This window comes from Thunnus thynnus, chromosome 20, assembly GCF_963924715.1.
Source record: "Thunnus thynnus chromosome 20, fThuThy2.1, whole genome shotgun sequence".
Taxonomy (NCBI): domain Eukaryota; kingdom Metazoa; phylum Chordata; class Actinopteri; order Scombriformes; family Scombridae; genus Thunnus; species Thunnus thynnus.
This window is the reverse complement of record NC_089536.1, coordinates 24,430,438-24,454,287: the sequence shown is the minus strand read 5'-3', so window position 1 is coordinate 24,454,287 and position 23,850 is coordinate 24,430,438. Positions and strand designations below refer to the sequence as shown.

General features: G+C 40.0%; 2 protein-coding genes across 5 annotated transcripts in view; one reads left to right on the top strand and one right to left on the bottom strand.

Annotated features, from left to right (window-relative positions):
- The window catches only part of LOC137172486 (caskin-2-like), a 64,150-nt gene extending 48,478 nt beyond the window's left edge, over nucleotides 1–15,672 (bottom strand). For all 4 annotated transcript variants that reach the window (XM_067576946.1, XM_067576947.1, XM_067576948.1 and 1 more), the window contains exons 1-2: nucleotides 15,566–15,672; nucleotides 10,890–11,408 (exon numbers count right to left, since the gene is read on the bottom strand). In XM_067576946.1, the coding sequence (XP_067433047.1) occupies nucleotides 10,890–10,983 (94 nt within the window). In that variant the 5' untranslated portion in view covers nucleotides 10,984–11,408; nucleotides 15,566–15,672. The remainder of the gene's footprint in view (nucleotides 1–10,889; nucleotides 11,409–15,565) is intronic.
- Nucleotides 15,673–19,195: 3,523 nt separating this feature from the next.
- LOC137172287 (uncharacterized) lies at nucleotides 19,196–23,441 on the top strand. The gene is made up of 6 exons (XM_067576620.1): nucleotides 19,196–19,361; nucleotides 20,828–20,921; nucleotides 21,211–21,298; nucleotides 21,573–21,726; nucleotides 22,636–22,769; nucleotides 22,907–23,441. The coding sequence occupies exons 1-6, from the start codon at nucleotides 19,250–19,252 to the stop codon at nucleotides 23,348–23,350; spliced, it is 1,026 nt and encodes a 341-aa protein (XP_067432721.1). The 5' UTR covers nucleotides 19,196–19,249; the 3' UTR covers nucleotides 23,351–23,441.
- The last annotated feature ends 409 nt before the right edge of the window (nucleotides 23,442–23,850 follow it).

The window sequence follows — 23,850 nt, the reverse complement described above, 5'->3', positions numbered from 1 at the left end:
CATAAAATTAGATTTTTATTTCATTATAACCATGTTTATCTGCTTAGCTTACATCCTTGGCTCTATTGTTTGTATTTTCAAACAATATGCTTCACTTATAACATTACAAGAGAAAGGCTTTTGAGATGAGGACTAACCAATATGTGTGGCGAATGAAATACTATCTTGGATTACAAGTTTGGCTGGGGTTACTGGAGTGTAAATTTCCCCAAATCCAATAAAAAGCAGCTCAAAGCCACTATTAGCTTAAACTCTCATATAGAAGCATGCAGGAACAGCTTCCACACAGAGGGGAAATACTACACAGTGGATGTGCTTGTCAAGAACGTCTCTTCTAACCTGTAATCTGACAAAATAACGTAGTATCAAACGTTGCTGGCCTTGGACATAATGCTGGGATTGTAGTAAAATATTTAACCAATCATGCGTAACGTTTGCAGCTCCCTTGAGAGCAGACAAACACACCATTCCTTACATTTCCACAACTGTACTTTCGGTTTTGCAGATAGTAAAAAACAAACACATTTCAAACTCTTTATGTACCTGAGTATCAGTGTTAAGACAGCCCTGTGTACACCACTTCAACATGCTGAAAAATCCAAAGCTAGATAGGCCTGCTGTGTCAGGTTACTGTTGCTAAGCTATGATTGGCCAGTTGCTCAGTTACTTTAGTAAGTTCAGTGTTATTAGAAGTGATGGAACTGATGGCCAGAGCTACAAAAATAAAACCTAAGCTGTAACAAAACATACTTTTCCTCTGTTCCTATCTGGAAGCCTAAAGGCACCTCGACTCCTGTCAGAAACACAAAACATGCATCCAAATACTGTGAAGCAAGATGATGACAATTGCAAGAAGGTTGCACTGAAAATCTAAATGCAGCTCCATCTGTGAAGCAATATCTGATGCCACTTATTCTTCCCATGTCACAGGTTTGCCTAAGATAGATCCGCACTGATCAGTTAACCTAAATATTATCCGAGGCACTTCTCATTACCGTGAATAGTATCTTATTCTGAGGCACAGTGGCTTATCAAACAACTACAAAGCCGGCTGATATGAACAGCTACCGGAGATGGTGATTTCTATTCGCTTCCAATTCAGGCTAAGAGACAGGAAGAGTCGGGGGCTGAAATGAAGTTATTAAAAAAAAAATCTGCGTGATAACGTAGAAGATCAAAGCCGAGACAGCAACCTCTACAAAAACAGCATCCTGCTGATTCTCATTACCGCTACCAGATACTGATACAACCCAATTCCCATTTGGGAGACACGCTCCTTACCCACACACACACATATATACACGTTCATGTAAATACACAACTACCAGACCTCCCTGTCAGACAATCACATTATCCTTGTCTGTACACGCACAAAAACAATTCCACCAACTCAGAACACTCCGCCTACAGATATGTTTTTTTTTTTTTTTTGTTGTTCCTTTTATTTCTTATCACGGAGTAAAATCCAAACACATGTATACAGTTGCAGGGCATGTAGAGGCAAGGCAGGAAGCAGTGACAGCGTACCTTGCAGTCTGAATGTTACACTCATGCACCTGCCTGAATGAAGGCTTGTGTTTTTTAGAAACGAGAGAAAAGAATGGAGCTAAATGAGGATGAGTGCCAGACTCAACTATGTACAGCCTGGAGCGAGTAATAAAAGGCTAGTTATGTTAGATTAAATGACACTGTCTATTACAACCACACGCACATACACTACTTAATTCCTTTGGTAGATTCCACAACAATCCCAGACAAGCTACCCCATCTGTCAGGGGAGGAAAGGGGTCAGGATTAATGTGTGTGTGTGTGTGTGTGTGTGTGTGTGTGTGTGTGTGTGTGTGTGTGTGTGTGTGTGTATCTGCTACAGTGCAAGAGTAGGTGAACTAGAAAGCCCTTCACACACTACTTGGCTGCTACCCAACTGTCTGGCTTCAGTACAAGACTGATTAGCCCAGTTAGCCGGTTAGCTGAGGGGGGGGGGGGGGGGGGGGGGCTAACTACAACTACCTGCTGCTACAGACAATCGAAACAATTCAAACGAGATGAGACAAAAATCTGAGGAGTTGAAGGAGAATAAATGTTTGGACATGGACAGTTTATAGACAACACTTAAATTCACACAAACACACACGCACGGACACACTTCTTCTTACGTACTCTTAAATCTAACAGACTTCTAATCTGACACTAGGCCAGATGGGTTATCCCTGATTCAAGGTATGGGAATGAAGGAAGGAGGAGGCTAAGATAAAGGATGAGGGAGGTGGAGGTAGTGGAGGTAGGGGTTGAAGAACGAGTCGTTGTTGATCAAAGTAAGAAAGTAAGGAATATTAAAGGATATAGCTGGCAATTTTCTATATTTTTCTTATTGTTTAAGATCCCCTTAAGACATGTTGTAAGATGTATATAAAGTACTCTATTATAAATAATAATTTGTCTGATGTTTTTTTCCACAAAAAAAGTAAAATGATCTTGTTAAAATCCTTAAAATGACATCTACTCCTTCTTCCTCATTAAAAATCCCAGAATCTATATGATATATAGTATGCAAATATATTTCATTTCAGAACTGCTAGACACACTGTAAAGTCCATTCTCAGTGTTTGTGCATTGGAGGCTTCAAGTTTCCACATCACACTTGTGTTATTGAATATTGGACCATGACTGGCTTCCAAACTATTTTTGATGTCATAAATCATGCTCGTAGGCCCACCGCTTAAAGTCTGATTTTTTTAATGAGCACAGAGAAACTTTCTACTTTAAGCAGATGAATGTGAAAACAAACTGCACATACATCATTCTGCACACTGAAGCTCAAACATCCAACTGAAAGAACAAGAACAAAAAGATATTTTTGAATGGCGGGGGACTTAAACAAATCTCATACCAACAATGAACTCATCCTACTTACAGGTATTGTGCGTGTATCCAAAGTCTGATATATTGTTTTCCTCCCGGATTCATCCCTGAAGATAGTGGTTGCTTGTTAAGAAACGGCTCCAAAGGCTTTTACATTTACATTGCTTCGCTAGCTTGTTGTGCTACATTTCACAACCTTTTGACTTTGTACTACATTATAAATAGTACAAAGTCAGACTGGGATTACTTAAAAATATGTGATGACTATTTGTTTTGGCAGTTTTCCAGGACGCTGAAAAGCCCATTTTCATTGTGACTTTACATGAACACAAAGAGGAGTATACATGATGAAATAAAGATGATAAATGATCATAAAATGATATTTAAAAGTGTAGATAATCACATTTCAAAGGTATATCTGTGTAACAAAGACTCGGATAGAGAAAGTCTTACAGTGAACAGCACTTAGTTTGCTAAAGAAACTTTGTAAGTATAAGTAACTTATTGTAGAAACATCCTACATAATTAATCATTAAAAAAGTCCACCAGTATGGATTGTGAATTTCTGCTTTTGAAGTGTGAGCAGAATTCTTGAGCGAGTTCCCAGTGGGAACCCCCAATTTACTGCAATGAGTTCCAGTGCTAATCTGATCTGAGGTTTTGAGATTGCTCTGCTATGAAGTGGAAGCAAGTCATCTCATTCCACGAAATATATGTAGACGACAACAAAACAACACCCTTTCTTAAATATAACTCAACCTTTACTTCACCCGTAGCTGAAAGGTCTGAGTTTAAACAATTACTGGACTGACTGACAGAGAATGAAAAGGCAACTATCATTTGTTAATCGTTGAGGTCATCTTTCAAGCAAAAAATGTTTGCTGGTTCCAGCTTCTCAAGCACAGGGATTTTCTGCTTTTCTATGATGTTTTGTAGTAAATTGATCTCGCACCCGCTGGACTCAAGACGCTGTGTTTCACATTCATAAAACTAGAGTTAATACGCCAACTGACTTCAAAGCAAAGTAGAGTGTTTTGCTATTTATATATGTAGATTGCTGTGTACTACTGTGGTGCCACCACCCCCTTCTACTCATTTGCATGTCCCCATAGTGATTCATAATGCCTCAATGCTGTTAACCCTCCAGAAAGGCGCTACTTCTAGTTTAACAGCAGGTGGTTCAAGTTCAATGTAATTACTGATAATTGGAAAAAAATGGCTGTCCTTAAAAAAAATAACAAAAAACATTTTGTTAGAACTACCTCACATACTTTTATTTTTGTCGACCTCCCAAACCTGCTTAAATTGGTTTGATTTGACAAGGTTGATCATTAATCAGACTGGTTTTCACTAGCATTCACCTGGGATGTAGTGTACTTAATGTAGTGATGTGACTCTGATGTGCTAATCACAGCTAACTTTATGAATCAATCCGGCAGACTTTACCATACCGACAGCTGTTACCTGTGTGTTTGGTGAAATAGTGTCTGAGACTTGTGAGGATCTGACTCATCAATTATGTCTGGATCAAATGGCCAACACAATAGACGTTCAGATATGATCTTTTGCCTTTGTGTCATCTCTGTTTGTCCATCTTAGAATTACCCAAAGGCCGTGTATTTACTACGACAGAAGAGAGGGATGGGCCGTGGGTTAAGATGAAAGCAAGCATGTGTTGCAACAAAAGACATTGTAATCATGATGGCCTTTGAAGAACCTCTAGTCTCTAATGGTCTTCATTCAAGGAGGGTTAATAACACCCACTTCAGTTCACTCCAGTCAAGAGTATGTGAGGGGGGGGGGGGGGGGGGGGGGGGGGGGGGGGCGTTTAAGGCAAGATGACTTTACGAGTCAAGCTGTCACACTAAATGCAGCGCTATGTGAGTCTGCAGCCCTCTGTGTAACCACCATATCTATCTACAATGAGCCCACCTGACATGTCAGCTTGCAACAGCTAAGCAAAAAAAAAGAGGGAGGCTGTGATAAGTCCACTTAAGTTGACTGAGCACCCGACCTGATGTCAGCAGATGGCTGATCGGAGAAGAAACCTCCCATCTCAGCTCCCTGTCCATCAGTCAGCCTTGTTGCCACTGCTAATCCCCTCAGGACACTGCAAGTCTCCTCTGCCACCTCCCAGCCAGCTTTACCATCAGGGCCCCTGCATCTCACAAGAGCTACTGCTGGGACAACATCAACAACAGATTTACGACGGGGGGGGGGGGTATTTTGCAAAGGCTGATATTTTGAGCTGATATTTCAGATTTGTAACCATTTTCATGGTCACGTTTTTCTCTAAAACATTATCCTCGGTGGGATAGAAGTCTCTAAAACATCATGAAGGCTAGGAGTAGGGCTGCAACTGACAATTATTTTAATTATTAATTGATCTGACAATTATTTTCATGATGAATTATTTAGTCTATGAAATGTCAGAAGTAGTGAAAAATGCCCACTTTCTCTGAGTCCAAGCTAACTTCTTAAAATGTCTTGTTTTGTCCCATCAAAAACCCAAAGATGTTCAATATCTAGTCATCTAAAACATAAATGGAGTAAATCCTCAAATATGAGACACCAGGACCAACAACTTTTTGACTGAAAAGATACTGAAATTATATAGTCAATTATAAATATAGTTGTAGATTGTTTTTCAATCGATTAATCAACTAATCATTGCCACTCTGACTAGGGGTGTGCCATATGATACTGTTCATGATAACACCATTAGAAATTATATAAATGATGTTGCAATGTAAGTAGAACTGCAACTAAGGATTATTTACAACATCAATTATTATTTTATATTATTCTTCGTGCATAATCAATTAATTTTCTGGTCTATGAAATGTCCACAGTGAAAAAAGCTCTTCTTCTTGTTTTGTCTGACCAAAAGTGGAAAACCCATTAAGTGTCAGTTTACTTTAATATGTAGAAAAAAACAAATCCTCACTATTAAGAAGTTGGAACCATCGGATTTTTGGCATTTTTTACCAAATTGTTTTACCAAATTCTACTAATTGGTTAATGGACTGATCTTTTCAGCTCTGACTATAATGTTTGAGGCTGGAAAGGAGACAAGCAGGGGTGGAAAGAGATAAGTGTTTTGTTGTTATTCAGCAGTGGGGGGAACTAGGAGGCCTTAGTTTTGTTAAGAGTTTGTTTACAAAAATGCTACATTGCTAAAAATGACTATAATTTAGAGAATGCTTCCTCTCCCACAACATACTGAGATAAATCTTTTCATCAGCAATCTGAAACATTTGAAAAATAAACAAAAGGAAGGAACAGGAAGCAGCCTGCGCTACCCTTACATACCTCACTCCCTCTGCTCTGAATAAATACTTTCAGTTTATTCTTTGCCCCAGTGTTGTATGGTGCATATTCCCACCCCTATATGTGAGGTGCTGTTATGTTATCCTACACCTAGTGTGTCAGTCTTGTATTATGTAACTGTCACACTTCCAAACACCCCCAACATGTGCACACACACACACACACACACACACAGAGTCAGTCCACTTCAGCTGCGTCCCGTGCATCCAGCCGGACCAGCTGACCAGACGCCCCCCCACCAACACTTTGTATTTCTTTGTCCACCACATGCTTGGTCACTCCCTGACCCCTGAGTCCCCCCCCCCCCCCCCAATCACTCCCTCCGGCTACAGATTTCAGTCTATGCGCAGGTGCCTCCCTCTTCCATCTGCACCCAGCCGCGGCCTGTGGCTTAGCCTGCGGGCTTGGGAATGTCCAGCATGTCAGCCTGACACCACCATAACAGCTTAAAAAGCACCTGACCTCTCCAGAGGCTCTGCACTTATGGATACATTCTGTTTGTTATCAGAGTCATTTAAACTCACGAGGAAGTCTAAAAAAAGGCTTTGTACATTGTGAACAATTATAATTTTGTGTTCTTACAAAACTGTACAAAACTGTTGGAACAAACAACATACTGAATAGTTTTGAGTCTTGTGAGTAGTGGGACAAAAATGTGAAGATAAACCTGTAAGTGGCAATGTAGCTCAATGTAGCTGGTCGTTATAGTGACACCACGTGAAACTGGCGTGACATCATCTTCAACGCAAAACACACAGGATATCAAAGGGATGCTGTTCTTGATTCTCGGTATGTGGCTGTTTGTCACAGCAAGGAGACAAATGTTGTTTCAGAAGAGGCTGAAGGCAGCAAGACAAAAAACAGGAGTTTTGTGTTTTGAGTAGTCCAGTGGGTAAAAAAAGGCAGCCATGGTGGCTTGGCTATTCAAAAATGGCGGGTTTGTGCAGGATGCCTTGTGTTGCGTAAGTGATGATTCTAGTGACGATTGTCTCTGACCAATCAGTGGTCTGCAGTGTTTTCATGTCACCTTTTAGTATCAGCTCAGCTTGCTTGGAACCTCGACAGAGGTGATACCAAAAAAGTACCAGCTACTATCCACAACTTTTGCCCATGGAAAACCAGAAAAAAACAGTTCCAAGCAAGTAGAGTCGAGTTGAGCCGCACCATGCAGTGGAAAAGCGGCATAAGCATGTTGAAGTTAGCATTTAGCTAGCATCATTGAGAAGAGCCTCACAGAGTCGTACACATGGCTGTAGTCACTTAGTCTTGTTGTTACCATGTAGTCCAATAGCAATAATAAAGTAATTTTATAGTGATTTCGACACATAAAGAGTCGACTGGTATCGAGACAACGTCTGCTGGTTATCCAAAGTTTTTCCCATATCCATCCACTGTTTTATAGGAAGGAAAAATAATGAGGCTGCAATATAAAAGGAAAAGGAAATACTCTTAAAAATACTTTTGATTTTAAATGAATTAAAGAATTTATGGTAAGAGTTTAAATGGTAAGTAAGTAAGTCAAATAAATAATCTAGCAGTAGTACACTGCACAACTCTATTTTGGTTTGGTTGTCAAACCTTTCAACGTAGGTCACTACCAACCAATCAATCAGCCCTTATTGACAGGGCTGCTCTGTAAATGGGAGACAGTGGAGGTCATTTGTTGCCTGATATCAGACAGAACTGTCAACTTGTTATACTCCCTTTCCATCTTCAGTCTGACATTAGCCCCTTTTACATAGCCTGTTCAAGGCGGGAATGCTGCTCCTTTATTCCACTATTCTGTATAAAAGGTACAGACATGGAGTTGGGCAGCAGAGTAAGCCGGCTACGGTGGTAGTCACAGAGCCAGATCAACGTCTATGTAAAAGGGACAGCTGGCACAGCAGGACAGGGAGCTGATGCTGTTGTGTTACACGCCACTACTCTGAATCCAGAATGTCAGCATGCTATGTAAAAGCACAAACGTGGTACAGTGTAAAAGAGCAAAGGTGGCTTAATGACAGATCTTCTTTATGGCTATAATGTTGGATCTCTGTATAAAAGAGCCTATTGTCTCCAATCTAACTGATTTCCATGAGGGAGGGGAATTCGATTCAATCACCATTAAACGCTCCGGCTGGTGGTAACGTGGTGGGTGAGGTATTACGACTTGAGCGGTGCTTGGTTTTGGCTTGTCCATTTTCAATATGGCGGCCGGGTCACAAACTTCCTCATATTACAGCCAAACAGTACACTAAAATATGTTTCTGACAACATTTGAGGTGAGAAATCGGCAATGCAGTAACAGAATCTTGATTCATATTTGATCAGCACTGCCTAGTTTTACTCCTCCTTGGTTCTGGTGTACAGCTTGACAATGGGTTGACACCGGCTTGACAACAACGTTATTCCCGCCCATGGCACTTATTGGCTAATCGTTAATCCCCCCCGCGGCGCTCATTGGATCAATCATTTTTTTCAGCCGATAAACCACTGTTTCATGTCATGACACCAGACCAACAGAATCAGTCAACTCGACTCGATGGAGCGGGTGGATTCAAAGGTCTGGATCCTGGCAAAGTCATTTGCAGAGCCCTCACTGCCAGCTGCAGCATCTGCTGCTTTCAGACACTAGAAGCTCAGACTATGGTGACAAATGTCTACACTTTGACAATGTTCTACAAGGGTCCTCCAGGATCAGCGATGTTGAAAGCAGCATGTGCATGCGTGTGGGAGTCAGTGTCACCAAGGGAAATTAAGACAGAAATACACAAATAGCCTACATGCCATTTTCTGTCCATCCATGATTCTGCTTTTAGGCTACTAAGACATATTTTGGCAAGATCCTGGTCTCACGCTCTTGCTGTGATGTGCAGGTGTAAAAACATGAGCCATGAAGGCATAAAGTATACTTTTTTCATTATATGTGGTCAGCTGATAAAGGTACAACTTTTATTAGGAGGGGAGGTCAAATGTATTCATATAATTTATACATTTCTATATATTTGCATTTCTGTATTTCACATTTACACTATTTTTCTATAACATTTCTCGATTTAATACATACATAAATAAATGTATAAATATAGAAATACAAATAAATGTAAATTTGTTGAAATGTAGAAATGAATTTCAGACATTTATTTAGTTAATTATACATTCAATCATTCATTTGCTTTAGATTTTATTGATTCTTTTATTTATTGATTAAAATATCATTTGATTTACTTTAGCATTCATCTATTGATTGATTGAGTCATTTTTTGTCCTGTATTATTCTCACCTGGGAGCTGCCCAGTACAATCACAATGATGCATTTGTCTACTGAGCTACTGTAGCAAAACAGATGGAGTGCCTTGCTCAGGGGCACCTTGATGGTAGTTTATAAAACAGTGGGGAACATTACTCATTCACTTTCCCCAGCCAGTTTGGCTGTCATTGGTTGTTCACAAACAGACAATATCACTTTTAATATTCTCTGCCAAGCAGCACTCGCTGTCTGTGTAGTGTGTAAAGTGTGTAACGGGCTTTTTCCTGACAGCCAAAGCTTTGTTCCCAGAGCTTGTCACTGAGCAGCCAGCCGTACTGATGAAAGGCCCAGAACAGATAACGCCACAAAAGAGAGGCTTCAACTTCACAGCCTGCTTGGCCTTAACTTTCCCCGGGCTTGGATAAGGGAGAACCCTGTCATTTGCAACAATACTGCTGTAAAGAGAGCTCGCTTGTCGCCTGACTTGGAATCTACGCAGATAACAAACTCTGAAAGAAGAAGAAAGCCCCCTAAAACCCGCTCAGCAAGATGCATGAGCTGCAGGGGTCTGCATTTAGGAGATTAGCTCGTGTTGTGCCGCAGTTTGAATCCACTTAGTTTCAAATTGTCCCTGACCTGACTGCTGGAGGGGCGACAGCTGAACCTGAACCCATGTTTATCTCAAAGAAACTGCACTTGGTTGAGATCGCCCAAGGCAACAGCAGTGTTACCCCTATAATTATACAGGCCTGACGGACTCCCAGGCCAAGGAGAACCCCCACCAGGGCAAAAAAATCTTTTTTCAATGCCAAAAATAACACCAAATACCAACTTTTATGTAAACAGTGTCACGGCTCTTGTCAATCAGATGTAATTGTCTTTTTAAATATGATTAAACTGTGCTGCATTCAGGCAAGTATAGTTGGTCTATTTTGGTTAACGTAAGTGTTTCAGAAGCAGATCAGAAAACAAGGAGGCTTCGTACTAAAATATGAGTAAATATACTTATCAACAGATGGAATTAGAAATAAAGGCCTCTCTCTAATATAAGCCTGCTTCCATTAAAGGCCTGGTATCTCTGCGGTAAATAAAGGTCCTGGCCACTATTAGAGGAAATACGGTAATTTTGTTTACTCAGTTAATTTGTAGACTGGTCTTAAGATAAGTGTTTTTATTTGTTTATTTATTTTTGTTTACTTAGTTAATTTATGTGAAGTTAATTTATAAAGTTAATCCACCTTCATAGTGTTCTTTAGTGTTCTCATATTCCAAATTGAACTGTTACCCCAACCCCCACAGCCCGTCCCACCACCCCAAAGCAGGGGACCTAGAGGAAACACTCAACAGCTAAGCTCTATTTCACGGTGGAAACAATTACACTCACAGGCCCAGAGCACAGAACAATCACACTGCATGGAAATAATAGAGTCAACTACCCCCCTGCCTCTCTTAGCTTCACACTCACTTGTTTTGTTGCACTTGACTTTGGAGAGAAGCTTGTGAGCCAGCAGAAGATCTCCACTCTTCACTGCTACCAGCAGATCCTGTTCTTTCCCCATGTTTACAGCCTTAACCGCAGACACTCAAACTGCTCGCAGCCGACAGCCAAGGTTTCTTTTTTTTGTCTTTTCAGTGTTCCTTCAGGCGAACTGTTTCAGCAAACATTTGTCAAAAAGTTAACAAGTAGCTGCTGAATGGCAGCCATAAGATGAAATTGGAGGGTAGAGAAGGCTTAGCAGCATCTAGAGAGAAGGAGCGTCAGGTAAACTGGTCCGGGACGTCCTCTTGCTCTTGTCATTGGAGTTTAGGTCCATGTCCTGTGATGTGGTCCAGCTGTTTGTTAGACACAATCTTGAATGTGGAGTTACAGTAGGTGTAGTAGAGGTTTAGTTGCCTGCGGGGCTGAGTGTGTGTTCATAATCTGTCTCTGTTAACCTGGAGGCAGCAGCCCCAGCCAGACCTGCCATTACACTGCAAGGAAATGCTGGAGAAAAAAAGAGAAAAAACACTTTAAGTCTATGATCATTTAAAAAAAAAAAAAAAACATTCAATAGAAACCGTAGCCCTTTCATAGCATGACAACACTATTTGGGTTATTTCTGCAACCCTGTGACTCTGTATAAATAACATTTTTGACCTTTAAAATGCAGGACTGGGTTTTGAATCTTAATACGTTTTGTTAGTTTGTAGCACTGGGAATCAAGAACTGTCAAGTACCAAAACCTCACACTGAATCAAATGTATTCTACTTATTCCTTCATCACACAAGTTCTGGTTAAAAAACATATTTTGCAAATTTTAAGCTAACATTTATTCAGGCAAAGCTTTTGTATGGCTGCTTAAGTTTAGACATTATTGTTGGCTCCTTCTGTTAAATGTAGTCGTGGTTTCACTGTAAACATTCTGACTATATCCACAGTTTTTTTTTAAACTCTCAAATATTAATCTCGGTATCAAAAATCCAGTATTAGTTGGACTCCTTTATTGATTCATCTGATGATGTTTTGTTCCGATTAACTGATAAATCTTTTAGTCCAGAGGTTCTCAAATTACAAACCATTAGGGATGCACAATATTATCGGCCGATAAAAGCTCTAAAATGAAATATCGGCATCTGCGAATTCTGCCAATTACGAGAGGCCGCTACGTCGCCCTCTCCTCCGCCACCTGACTACGCTTCCCTCGACAGACTGTGTCACCCTGGCGGTCCCAGTGCTTCCTCCACAGGTTCCACTTCACTCAAGCTGCCCGTCAGACCCGCTGCTTCTGCTCACTTTAACCTGAATAACAAACCGGGGCTCAGTGCTCTGGTTGGATCCACATGGAGAGCCGGGGCTAACGTTAGCTGGGAGGCTAGCAGAGGCTAGCTGGCTGTGCTTCCCTCTGGCAATGCTGCGGCTAACACTCCGCTAGCCTCTCAGCTAATGTTTGCCCCGGCTCTCCATGTGGATCCAACCGGAGCACCGAGCCCCGGTTTGTTATTCAGGTTAAAGTGGGAAGAAGCAGCGGGTCTGATGGGCAGCAGAGTGAAGTGCAGCCTGCGGAGGAAACACCGGGACCGTCAGGGTGAAACAGTCCGTGGAGGAGCTGCTACGTTCGGTTGCACAGATAGGAAACACTTCGGCTGACAGGATGTACCACTCTGTGCAATAAAAAAAAAAAAAAACTTCTTCTTTTTGGTTTATACCGGCGGTTGGCAACCAGCGTATTAGATGCATTACCGCCACCTTCTGCTCCGGAGTGTGGACCAGAGATTAAATCCTACACATTAATCCTGTCTGTCTAATGAACTCAAAGAAAACTCTACTGCTCCACCCACTTGACAGGTTCATTAAAGTTTTAATGCTGAGCTCCTGAACTCCAGTCTTCCTAAGTTCCTCCTTCATATATTATCTTTCTTGATCATAGTATCTAAGCTTGCATGCATTGTAGTCTCCTCAGCCAACTGGAAAAAAATATACACACATCTCGGTATCGGATATCGGCAAAAAATCCAATATCATGCATCCCTTCAAACCATCTCTGTGTGTTGATTTACTGTCCGAATCAAACTTGAACCTGAATCTTCGCAGCATTGCGAGCAGCAGAACACTCTTTGTTATTCCCAAATGAATCAGATTCATTCAATTGTAGATCTGTTCCACATTTTTCCCCCTGGTCATGTGCACCACCCTTGCTATGGCTTTACGGCCCCCGGTTTAAGAACCAGTGGTTTAGTCTATAAAACATCAGAAAATGCCCGTCACATTTTCCAACAGCTTGAGGTGCCATCTTTAAACTGCTTGTTTTTGTCCAACCAACAATCAACAACACAAAGACATTTCATTCACAGTGATATAAAAATGAAAAGTTGTAAATCCTCACATTTAATGAGCTGGAACCAGCAAATGTTTGTCATTTTTACTTGAGAAACAATTAATCAGTTGTTGTTGTTGATTACTTTTCTGTACATTGACTAATTTATTAATTATTAGGAGAATTATTTGTGCCAGTCCCTCTATACCACAGCATGACTTGTTCATGTTAACAATGCATCAAGAGCAAAGACCAGAACAGTTTTTGACAGATGAATGGTGTCAGGATCAGACATTTGACTTTAACCTGACCCAACTTGTGTTTGTTTTCTCTGATGCAGGAAGCCTGCTCCCACAGGAGTGTGCAGCTAATCTGTTACTCTTCCAGCACAGGAATAAGTTCTCCATCCATTGATAACATTCCCCGAACTTTAAGGAAGCAACTCTTCAGTCGAGCGTGTCTGGCGTTCTGCCAGCTTACGTCTTCGGAAAAGTTTAGTATTTTTCTCTCCAAGAAGGAAAGTGAAGCAGGGCTGACCGCAGCGTCAAACCCAAACTGCCTGAATTCCCAATCGCATGGGACACCAAGAGAGGAAACGACACTGAGGGGACACAAAATAACCAGGAGAAATGTTCTCTAGCAGGGGTATGAAGACAGTCCCTCTGGGTTTGTCTGTTTCTACCACTGAGGAAACATCAAACAGGCTGTTTCAGTGAGCCACAAAGCCTCCAATTAGAACATGAGTCCATACTGGGTGCAAAACAAAACCACAATTAGGAATCCCAATGAAGCTAAGAGGCAGTCTTGGAGCAGACAGCGCTAGCAGAGCACTATCTTCTCTCTGAGTGAGGAGTTACTATGGAAGAAGTGGAGAAACTAAGCAGCATCCAGACATTGTGACATTTTAAAAAGGCCACTGAATTTGTTTTGCAGACCTCAGAGTCATTTTTTATTCTCCTTGTCATCCCAACAGACATGACAACCGCACTCAAGGACATATTCTTTTTCAGCAGCAGGCATTTATCTTTGATATACTTTGAATTCATGATATATGTAGTGTCCGGGGTACACTTTGCAAGTCAAAAACATGAGTAGGCTATCTCGTCTACCAGCCTATTTAGGGCTGTTGGGCAGATAGTTCAGTAATTCCTCTGGACTACTAGGTGATTGTGCAGCAGTGTCGCCCAGCAGCAGATGCCAATGCATGTCTTTGCACTGACACATGATCTAAAACTAGCCAGGCACCTTGCCAGGCAGTAAACAACTGCATAGCACTTCGCTGACATGGGCCACAATGTAAACAAGGAGTCCGAAATGGGCTTGTTAGCCTAAATGTCAGCTGACAGAGCAGTAGTCAGATGGGATTTGGAGGCTTTGGGTGACTTTTTTTATGGAATTCCGAGTGGCAGGTGTCACACATGTAAGAATGGATACAATAAATGCTTCAGTCAGCACTAGACTATAATAAAATAACCATTAACAAATCTTTCAGTCCTAAAATTATTATTTCCCACAATCAAGTAAAAATATTTTAAGAAGCAAGTGACGGCTTCTCAATTTTTTTGACAACCTAAAAATTAGATATTAAGTCCTATGATCGAATGACAAGCTAGATCAAGGAGCTCAACTTTCCTCGTATGTAGACTGTCATACCAAACCCACTTCATAAATGAGCCCATTTAAACCCACATCGCTTATCAGAGAGCGTAGACATCCATTACATCAATATTTAATAGCTTTAAGATATCATTTCTGCTGCTTGTAAATTCGGCACATATGAAATCCACAAATCTGCGGTAACGTTAACGCCTCAGGTTTTCCAAGTACTTCACCTGCTATACATGCGGTCCTCTCCAAAATACACCGTGTGGCGGAGGTAAGAAAGATAAAACAGTTGCTAAAAAGTTATTTTATTGAAATAAGGTGCTGTGTGTGGATGATACATGTGCCGAATTTACTAGAAAACACTAACTGTTGGTTAAAAGTTATGATGTATTTTCTACTGCTTGCTTATAGGTTAAAAGAACAGGAAATGTTAGGTTTTTGACAGCGCTGTTGTTGTATACCAGGCAAACTCAGCCAGTAGCCCTGCTGACCTTTAAGACACATTTATAGAAGCTGGTGTGCAGTTTTTCGTCGTGTAAATCCTCTTACGTTTCGCTTTTTTCCTCGTTTGCTAACTGTCTCAACTGTCAAGGTGCTCCAGACTCCGACGACTCTAGGTTACGCGAAAACCCCCAAACACGCGCTCTACCATCTAAAACGCGGCATTATGTGTATAATATAAGGTGGTCTCAGTCAGCTTTTTGTGAATGAATGAGTTTATAAAGAGAGGACTGGTCTCACCTGTTCTGGACGGTGACGGCAGGTGGTGACAGACTGATGCACTGTAGAGTTACTGAGGGAGGCGCGCTGGACGGCACGAGACGGAGGCGGCAGCGTCAAGTCAGTGTCAAAGATACATACCGCTTCCGGTACCACCTTTCAAGGTAAAGCTATAATTGATAAACGCGCCACAAAAATCTACAATATTGCAGTCAAATTTGTCTTTTGACTAGTTCAGAATATGCTTTCCCACTGAGTGTAAACAAATTGTGTGCATACAGGACGAGTCACCGTCAAAGCTTTTCGTAGCTCCGTCTGCTACTTATTTGTGTTTTTATTTTGAAGGTAAAATGACATAACTTGTGTTATCACAGTACCTGTTATCTTTCATAACTGCGACTAACTTTACAGAGCTCAGTGATTTTAATCTATTCCTGGATACAACACAAATTCAGTAATCCCGGGACACAGTAATTAATGAACAAATCAACCAATGCAGGGACACACAGTGATCCCTTAGTTTCATTTACCTCCAGAGACTCTGTTGTAAAGGTTTTGCTGTTAATGGAAGTTGACTTACCTGTCTGAACTCTACATGGGTGGCTTCAACTTTAACTGTCTCTTGTCTTTCTAATTTAGTCCACTTCAAGCCAACATTATGAGGAGAATTAAACTTGCTTGTCCCTGGATGAGACCCCCAGGGGTCCCATGAAGAACCCTTGGAGATGTTGAAGCCCCAGAGACAGTGTGATTATGCGGTGGCGACATCTGCTGGGTAGACGCTGGTACTGACATTATTCGCCACAACCTCTTCATATCAGTGTTTCATTAATTTAATGTATTAGAGCAGTGGTTCATAAAGCGGGGTCCGGGGATCCCCAAGGGTCCTTGAGGGGGTTCCAGGGGGTCCTCAGCAAAAAGGAGAATAATTTATTCTCACTATAATTCCATTCATGAGTAACAAAATGACAGAATGTATGACTATTTTGGTCATGGGTTTCATACACTTTCTGTAATAAAACATCTAAAAGCAAAAATCTTATCAAGTGGGGGTCCGTGGTCTAATTTGTGTCAGATTAGGGACCCTTGACGTGAATAAGTTTGAGAACCACTGTATTAGAGGACAAATATGAAATAAACTTCTCTGTACATTGGGAGAAAAAACTCAGGACAATCCTCTGGATGCAGTTTTTCAAAAACTTTTCGTCTGGATTAGAATTTCATAATCTTCTTTCTTACAATCCAGGATGAGAAGGATTTAGCTAATTCTGAATGTTTTGGGGTTTTTTTATAACTTGTCAGGATCATTTTGGTACAGGTCTTCTATAATATGAAGCTAGCAGATTTGTAGTCTATAAATAGACCTCTATCTCAACATGTTTTCAAGATAAAAGAAATAAATCACTATGAAGGAAATGATGAGACAGTGTGTGTGTGTTCATTTCATTTAGTCATTTCCATGATTGTGAACTTCAGGAAGTTTTATTAGATAACAAAATTCCAGTCATAACTTCCCATTTCTCTGCAATATTCAGCAATTTAAAAATGTAGCCTAGTGAGACAAGATTAAGATTAAGCAAAGTGTAATGCTAGAGTTCAGACAAATTAAACATTCACCCTTGATTAATAGTCAGAGTTTATTTCTGAGTTTTTATGTATCTGTTTTGACAGCCTCCTTAGCAAAACTAAACTAATTCGATCACTTAAATCTAAGAAATGCTGTGAAAAACTGAGCTGTAATGTGTGAAGATATGATAAAGTTTTTCAGCACCACCCAAACTTTAGCTAAACTTCCACATCCAGCTAAAGAATACATTCTGAAGGATACATTTGAGGAAGGTTGTTTTTGAGAAAAGGCTCCACAGAGACATAATATATGTGAAAGTTTACTGTTAAAGCTCAGAATGGTTTCTTCTGAAGATATTTTTAATAATGGAATTTTGGGGGGTGGATTCCACTCAGCTAAGGAAGTTTGGGTTTGGAGGAACTTCAGACAGCATATTTCCTGAGCATTATTCACAGATTTCTTTTCACAACTCTGTTTTCTTTCATGTACTTATATATCTTGAGGTTTTTGCTGCTCAATATTCCCTTCTGAAACCCAACAACTGCAAAATATGAGCAGAATACATTTTATTCACAAGGTCAACTGTAAAGAATAAAAACATGAAAACACAATCATCACAACTCAGCATCCATACTTGGAGAGGGGCACCACAGAACAGTCTAAGCAGTTTATGATATACATACTGTAGCAGTAATCAAAATTTATATAATGTATTGTTCAGTGCAAAAATCTCTGTCTTATCGAGTCATTTTAGTCTGTAATTGAGTCCTTAAAGTCTTTTCTTTTTTAAGTGCATTGAATGTTTTAAAATACAAGTTAAATACAGTATCTTACTGCACTGACAGGTTTGTTTTCATCTGTTTTAGATGGGGTTTTTAGATCATATTTCTGTAATTTTACTTGAGCAAGATTCTGAGTGCAGGACTTGTTGTATTACTTTTACCAAAGTGATGGTTCTGAGTACTTCTGTGTAGGCAAATATGGGACCATGTAACTGGGAGGGTCTATGCAGGGCCCTATCAGGATTCTATAAATACTATGGTCCAATAATATTACTCATCAATAGATAAATAAAACCTAAATAAATAACTAAAAATATGAAATACTGAATCCCACCAGTGTTCAAAATAATGTCTCTAATATTTTATTATGTATTTTATTTATCCAGCTAACTTTTCAATTATGTTTTCAGTAAATTGTAGCTCTCTTCATGATGGTCTAAATATCAATATCAAAGCTTTCTCCTCAGAATCAAAATTCTGGTGGGGAAATATTTTAAATAAAAAATGTAAAGTCCTCCACTCAAAAATCTGGTTCTTGATCCTTCAATTAGATATTTCTACTTCACTGTGCAGAATGATGTATGTGCAGAATTTGACACTGACATCTACTATTTTCATATTCAGGAGGAATACTTAAATCTGAGTTTGATGCATGTATTTAAGAGAAGGATTTGTGACATCACAACTAGTTTGGAGACAATCTCGTGGTCGAGTATGCAGTTTAGACTAAGATGTAGAAACTTGAAGCCTCTGTGCACAAACACTGAGAATAGACTGTTCCGTTAAGTAGGAGGCTTGTGTCCAACAGTTCAACATTAGAAATATTTACATATTCATAGATTCTGGGTTTTTTAATGAGGGGGAAGATGTCATTTTAAGGATTTTTAACTAGTTAACTCAACTTTTTTGCGGAAAAACCCTATCAGACTTTGGAGGGGATCTTTAAACATACATTTAAATGTAGCCTAATGAAATTTGCCTGTGAAGTATTCAGCAAGTGATAGTTTTTGTCCTTTAACTTCTTCTTTTGACAGATAGCCACAACAACCGATGTATAGGAAAAAACACATGTTTTTTTCTTGGATACTTTCTACTGTTCTCACCTGTGACTCCGCAGGAAATATACTGGTTTTTGTATGACAATTGTTATTAAATGTAAATAAAGTTCTGAAAAAACTCTGACCATAAAAATCGCATACTAACGTACTATCGCGTACTATTCATACTAAGTATGACGTCAAATTTAGTATGTAGTGCGTTCCTGCTGCATACATCCATGCACAGTATGTGGACTTTGTGTGCACGAGCTGCGGCGCATGGGCGTGAGCTTACTGGACATACTCAAACTGCCCCAAAATGCATTGCGTCTCTTCAAACTACGCAATGGCGGACTACGAGACACATGGCGAGGCAGATGGTTCTGGCAATACATCCATGGGCGGCAGCCAGCAGCAGAGCACGTACAAATGTGAGTAACCAAACTGTAAGACTGTACGTTAGTACGTGTTCGAAATCACATACTATCATACTTCCTACTACATACTCAGTCAGTATGTACTGCATACTGCTTACTATATGAACGATTTTTTTCAATCTCTTTATTGTACACATGTTCATATACAGAGGTACAAACAGATTCAGAGAATGGTAAACAAAAACAAACAGTAAGACAAGAACAAACAAAAAAAGATTACATTTTACAATGCCAGAGTTTGTGTTATAAGCAGCATATTAATAATAATAATAATAATAATAATAATAATAATAATAATAAAAAAAGTTAAAAATTAGACCATAAAATGTACAACAATAAGAACATAAGCCACAAGTTAAAGGTAATATATAAACAAAATACAGACAACAGGGAACCCTAAAAGAAACACACAAAAGAGCAGTCACTCGACATCTTACGGTGAGACAAAGGCCACTTTGAGAAGATGTGTCCTCAGTTGCTTTTTAAAAGCTTCTACAGACACTGCAGACTGTATGTCTAAAAGAAGAGAGTTCCATAGTGTTGGAGCCACTACTTCAGAGGCACGATCACTTTTTGTTTTCAGTGGAGAGCGAGGGACAGCCAGTCGGCCCTGGTCAGAAGACCTAAATGACCTACTGGCAATATAGGGATGGAGAAGGTCATAGATGTACTCAGGTGCTTCTCCATGCAGGGCTCTATACGTGAAAACAAGGACCTTAAAATGAATCCTAAACCTGATGGGAGTCCAATGTAAAGAACTTAAAATGGGTGTGATGTGAATTGTCCTGCTGGACCTGGTTAACAGTCTTGCAGCATCATTCTGGACCATTTGTAGACGGTTCAGAGATGACTTTCCCTGACAGTTCAGAGATATTCGTTTGATGACTTACAGTTTAAGTATGATTAAGGTTAAGTATGCAGTTACCAGCAGACTGTTAACATTGAAGTATACTCAAGCAAGACAGCCAAGTATCCCAGAAAGCATTTAACACCAACTGAGAGTGATGGTGGAGATTTTAAACTAGGCTATCTGTTGTAAATTTCACTGTAGGACTGTTAATATGTCAATTTATTAAGTATTAATTTTTTTTCCAGATGAGAAAATAACCATTTAGATCACCAATACGTGGTCAGTTTATCCAAATAATGCCTGTTTGGAAATGCACGTACTTAATTTGACGTCATACTTAGTATGAATATTATGTTAGTATGCAATTCCAAACTTGTATTCATAATAAACGTATATTTATTGTTGTTGGAATTGTATGTACCGCTCGACTAGCCTGCTAACTTGTTAGCTTACTGATGGTAATTTAGCACAGAGGTTAGCGAGTTGGCTAACACCGTAGTTACAACTGTACCTAATGTTAATTACAAATATAGTGCATGTCAGTAAATGTGGATGTGTGATGAGTAACCGTGATTAATACACTGTACGTCATTGTTTTTTTTTCTTCAAGGGACTGATGAAGACACTCAGCGCCTCATTAAATGGAGGGCTAGGAATGAAGACAAGTTTACCGGCAAGCGCAATGCTGCCATGAAAGGCTTTGAGTAAGAAAAGTCATTTTTTAAGTGTTGTAATTTTTATCTGCATGGCTCATTATGAGTTTTACTGTTAGGTATTTTGCAACTGAATGATGCAAGGGCGAAAGCCAGTGTTGATAGGAGAGAGTTACTGTTCTGCTCTCTGAGATGTATAACTGTACATATATTGCTGGTGACTGGTCAGTTTTGTCGCTAAGGGACAGTTGCAATTACCATAATGTTTGAGTTACCGTCACATTTTTATGTAAGTGCTTATCCCCTGTCAAAAGTTTATGCCAATTTGACCAATGTATAGGATGTTCATCCAGGAGCATGGGTTGGAGGGTAAAGTCAAGGCTGGGTGGGCCAAAAAGAAATGGGAGAACCTCAAACAAAAATACAAGGTGAGTCCAAGTATCAATACACTTCAGTCTTGATGTTCAGCACAAAAGAAACATGTGATGATGATGTTTGCGTTCTACAATATAATCAGGCATCAAGTCAGTGCTGGGTAATATCTACAATTTGTTGAAACAGTGTAGTCAATTATGTTTATCCCATGTGGTACAGTATTTTTTTTCCTGCTTTCCCTAATTTAATCACAGAGTATATGACTAGTGGTGAAACATTTAGCTAAATAATGATTATCAGATGACCTTTGTGCATGTTGTTTTGTAGGAAGTGAAGGCACCTCGCACAGGTGTGAACACTGAGGGAGGAGAGGCTACTGCTGCAAACTGGAAGTGGTTTGATACCATGGATAAGGTGATAGGGCGAAGACCATCTATAACCCCTCCAAACCTCATCTCTTCAGCCATGGCACTAACCCCTGGTACGTTAGTATGTGATTTCAAACGCACTCTGTGTGTTGGAGGAAAATGAGCAGGAATGAGAGGCCGTAAATGATAGTTTATAGTTATTCAATGACAGCAGATGACTTGTTGATAGTAACATTGTTTTGGTCGCCTGCAGTGGAGAAGTAAAGGTGAGAGCAGCCTCACTACGAACTCAGTATTCAGACTGCTGAAGCCGCTCCGCAGCGGTAGTAAACACAGTGAACACAGTAAGCACAGTGAATACAGTAGACACAAACCATTCACTTTTTTTAGACAGACAAACAAAACCTAAGTTTTTTTTCTGGGTTTGGTTTAATTTCCATTCCAATTATAGATTTAAAGACAAAAACAGGTTAGGGTTAGGGGGAACGGTAAAAAAACGGGAACTGGATTTCGTCTTTTTTAATTCACACGAACAAGAGAAAAACAAAATAATGCATTTGTTTATCCTGTGGTCAAACAAGTTGAACACAGCTTTGGATGGAGGGTACACAGACCGGGAGGCAGCAATGCAATTCCTGAGCCTAGTCTACCGGAAAGTAGAGGATGTCAGTTGAGTACACGGTCCTTCACTGTGGCCCAGGACATGTTCATGTACACACTGCTAAAAGAATGTGTCCACATATGGCCCAGACCACCTCCCAATGTGGTCTGAGCGATCAGATCTCAATGTGTCCTCAGTGCGTCTTGGGTGCAATCAGGGACTTTTTTTTTGTCTTGACCTGCCTTCAGTTGAAACTCAGGTAAATCTCATCATTGATGAGATTGAGTTGCAGGCAAGAAAGAAAGATAATATAAAAACGAATGACATGAATATTTGCAACTTTAATGTGAGCGTGTTTTATGAAAGGATGGAGGTTTTGTTTTCTTTGTGAAACATGATGAGTATTTTTTGTGGCTTGCAGATGAGGATGTTCAGACGAGGGCCAGCTCACTACAAACTCAGTATTCCGGACCCATAACACCAGGACAGAGGAGGATCCTACAGTCCTGCAAATTCCTTACAAAGCATATCAACCATTGTTCCACTGAAAGTAATGTGAGTGTTAAAATAGGCCAATAACTGTTTTGTGAATTATATTGTTGTATATGTGTGACACCAGTGTGTGCATAGTGGAATGTGTGGTTTGTATGTGTCTACACTCTCAAAAAATGTGCACTTTATCTGTGTTACAGCTTGATCACTTGATAAAAGAAAGCAGTGACAGTGAATCAGAAAACAGAGAGCTGTCCCAGGACCTCGATGGCGGGGACTCACCATCACACACCGAGAGCTCCTCAGTTTCACCTCCTCCTCCTCAGCCTGCAAAAAAACGTTCCAAAACCCAAAGCAGACATGACATGAAGAGACAGAAACTTGCCTTGTTGCAGCACTTATTGGATGTTATTCAGGAGACAAGCAGAGAACCAGAGACAGACTGTGAGGACTCGTTTGGTGTCACTGTTGCAATGGAGCTGAAGAGAATACGAAACCTAGGACTGAGGAACAGAGTAAAGAGACAAATCATGACCATATTGTACGATGCACTGGACTGTGAGCAGCCAGACACTCTACTATACCAGCCACTGCCTGCCTCCCCAAGGGAAGAATCCCACTCCATAACCGTAGTCTTGCCTTAACATCCTGCCTGTATAATGTAACAGAAAGACTCTGATATCATGTGGAAATAAGACATGATTGGTACATATTAATAAAGACCTGACTGTTTTTCTTGTTTGTCCCATAATCCTGAGATGTGATTGGCTGTTAAGTTACCATATTCGTTTTGCTAAGAAATCAGCTTATGAATACCCAATTTGTTATTTGTGTACTTACTTAACAAAAAATGCCTCCAAAAAGAAAGGTATAGTTAATTTATTTATTGCAGTGAGTGTGAATTTTCAGTTCTGACAATGGTGGGAACTGTAATTTGATTGGCTGCAAAATATCTGTGGTCAACCTCTAAAATAGTTTGTAATATCACTTCAGTTCCAACAGCCCAACAGGCAGTTAACAGCTGGGGAACCAGCGTTATTAGTAATTGCTTAACCAATTTATCCTTGTCAATTCATCTTGATAAAAAACAAATGTGAGTCTGTTGACCATTTTACGACCATTGATGGCAAAACTGTACATATGA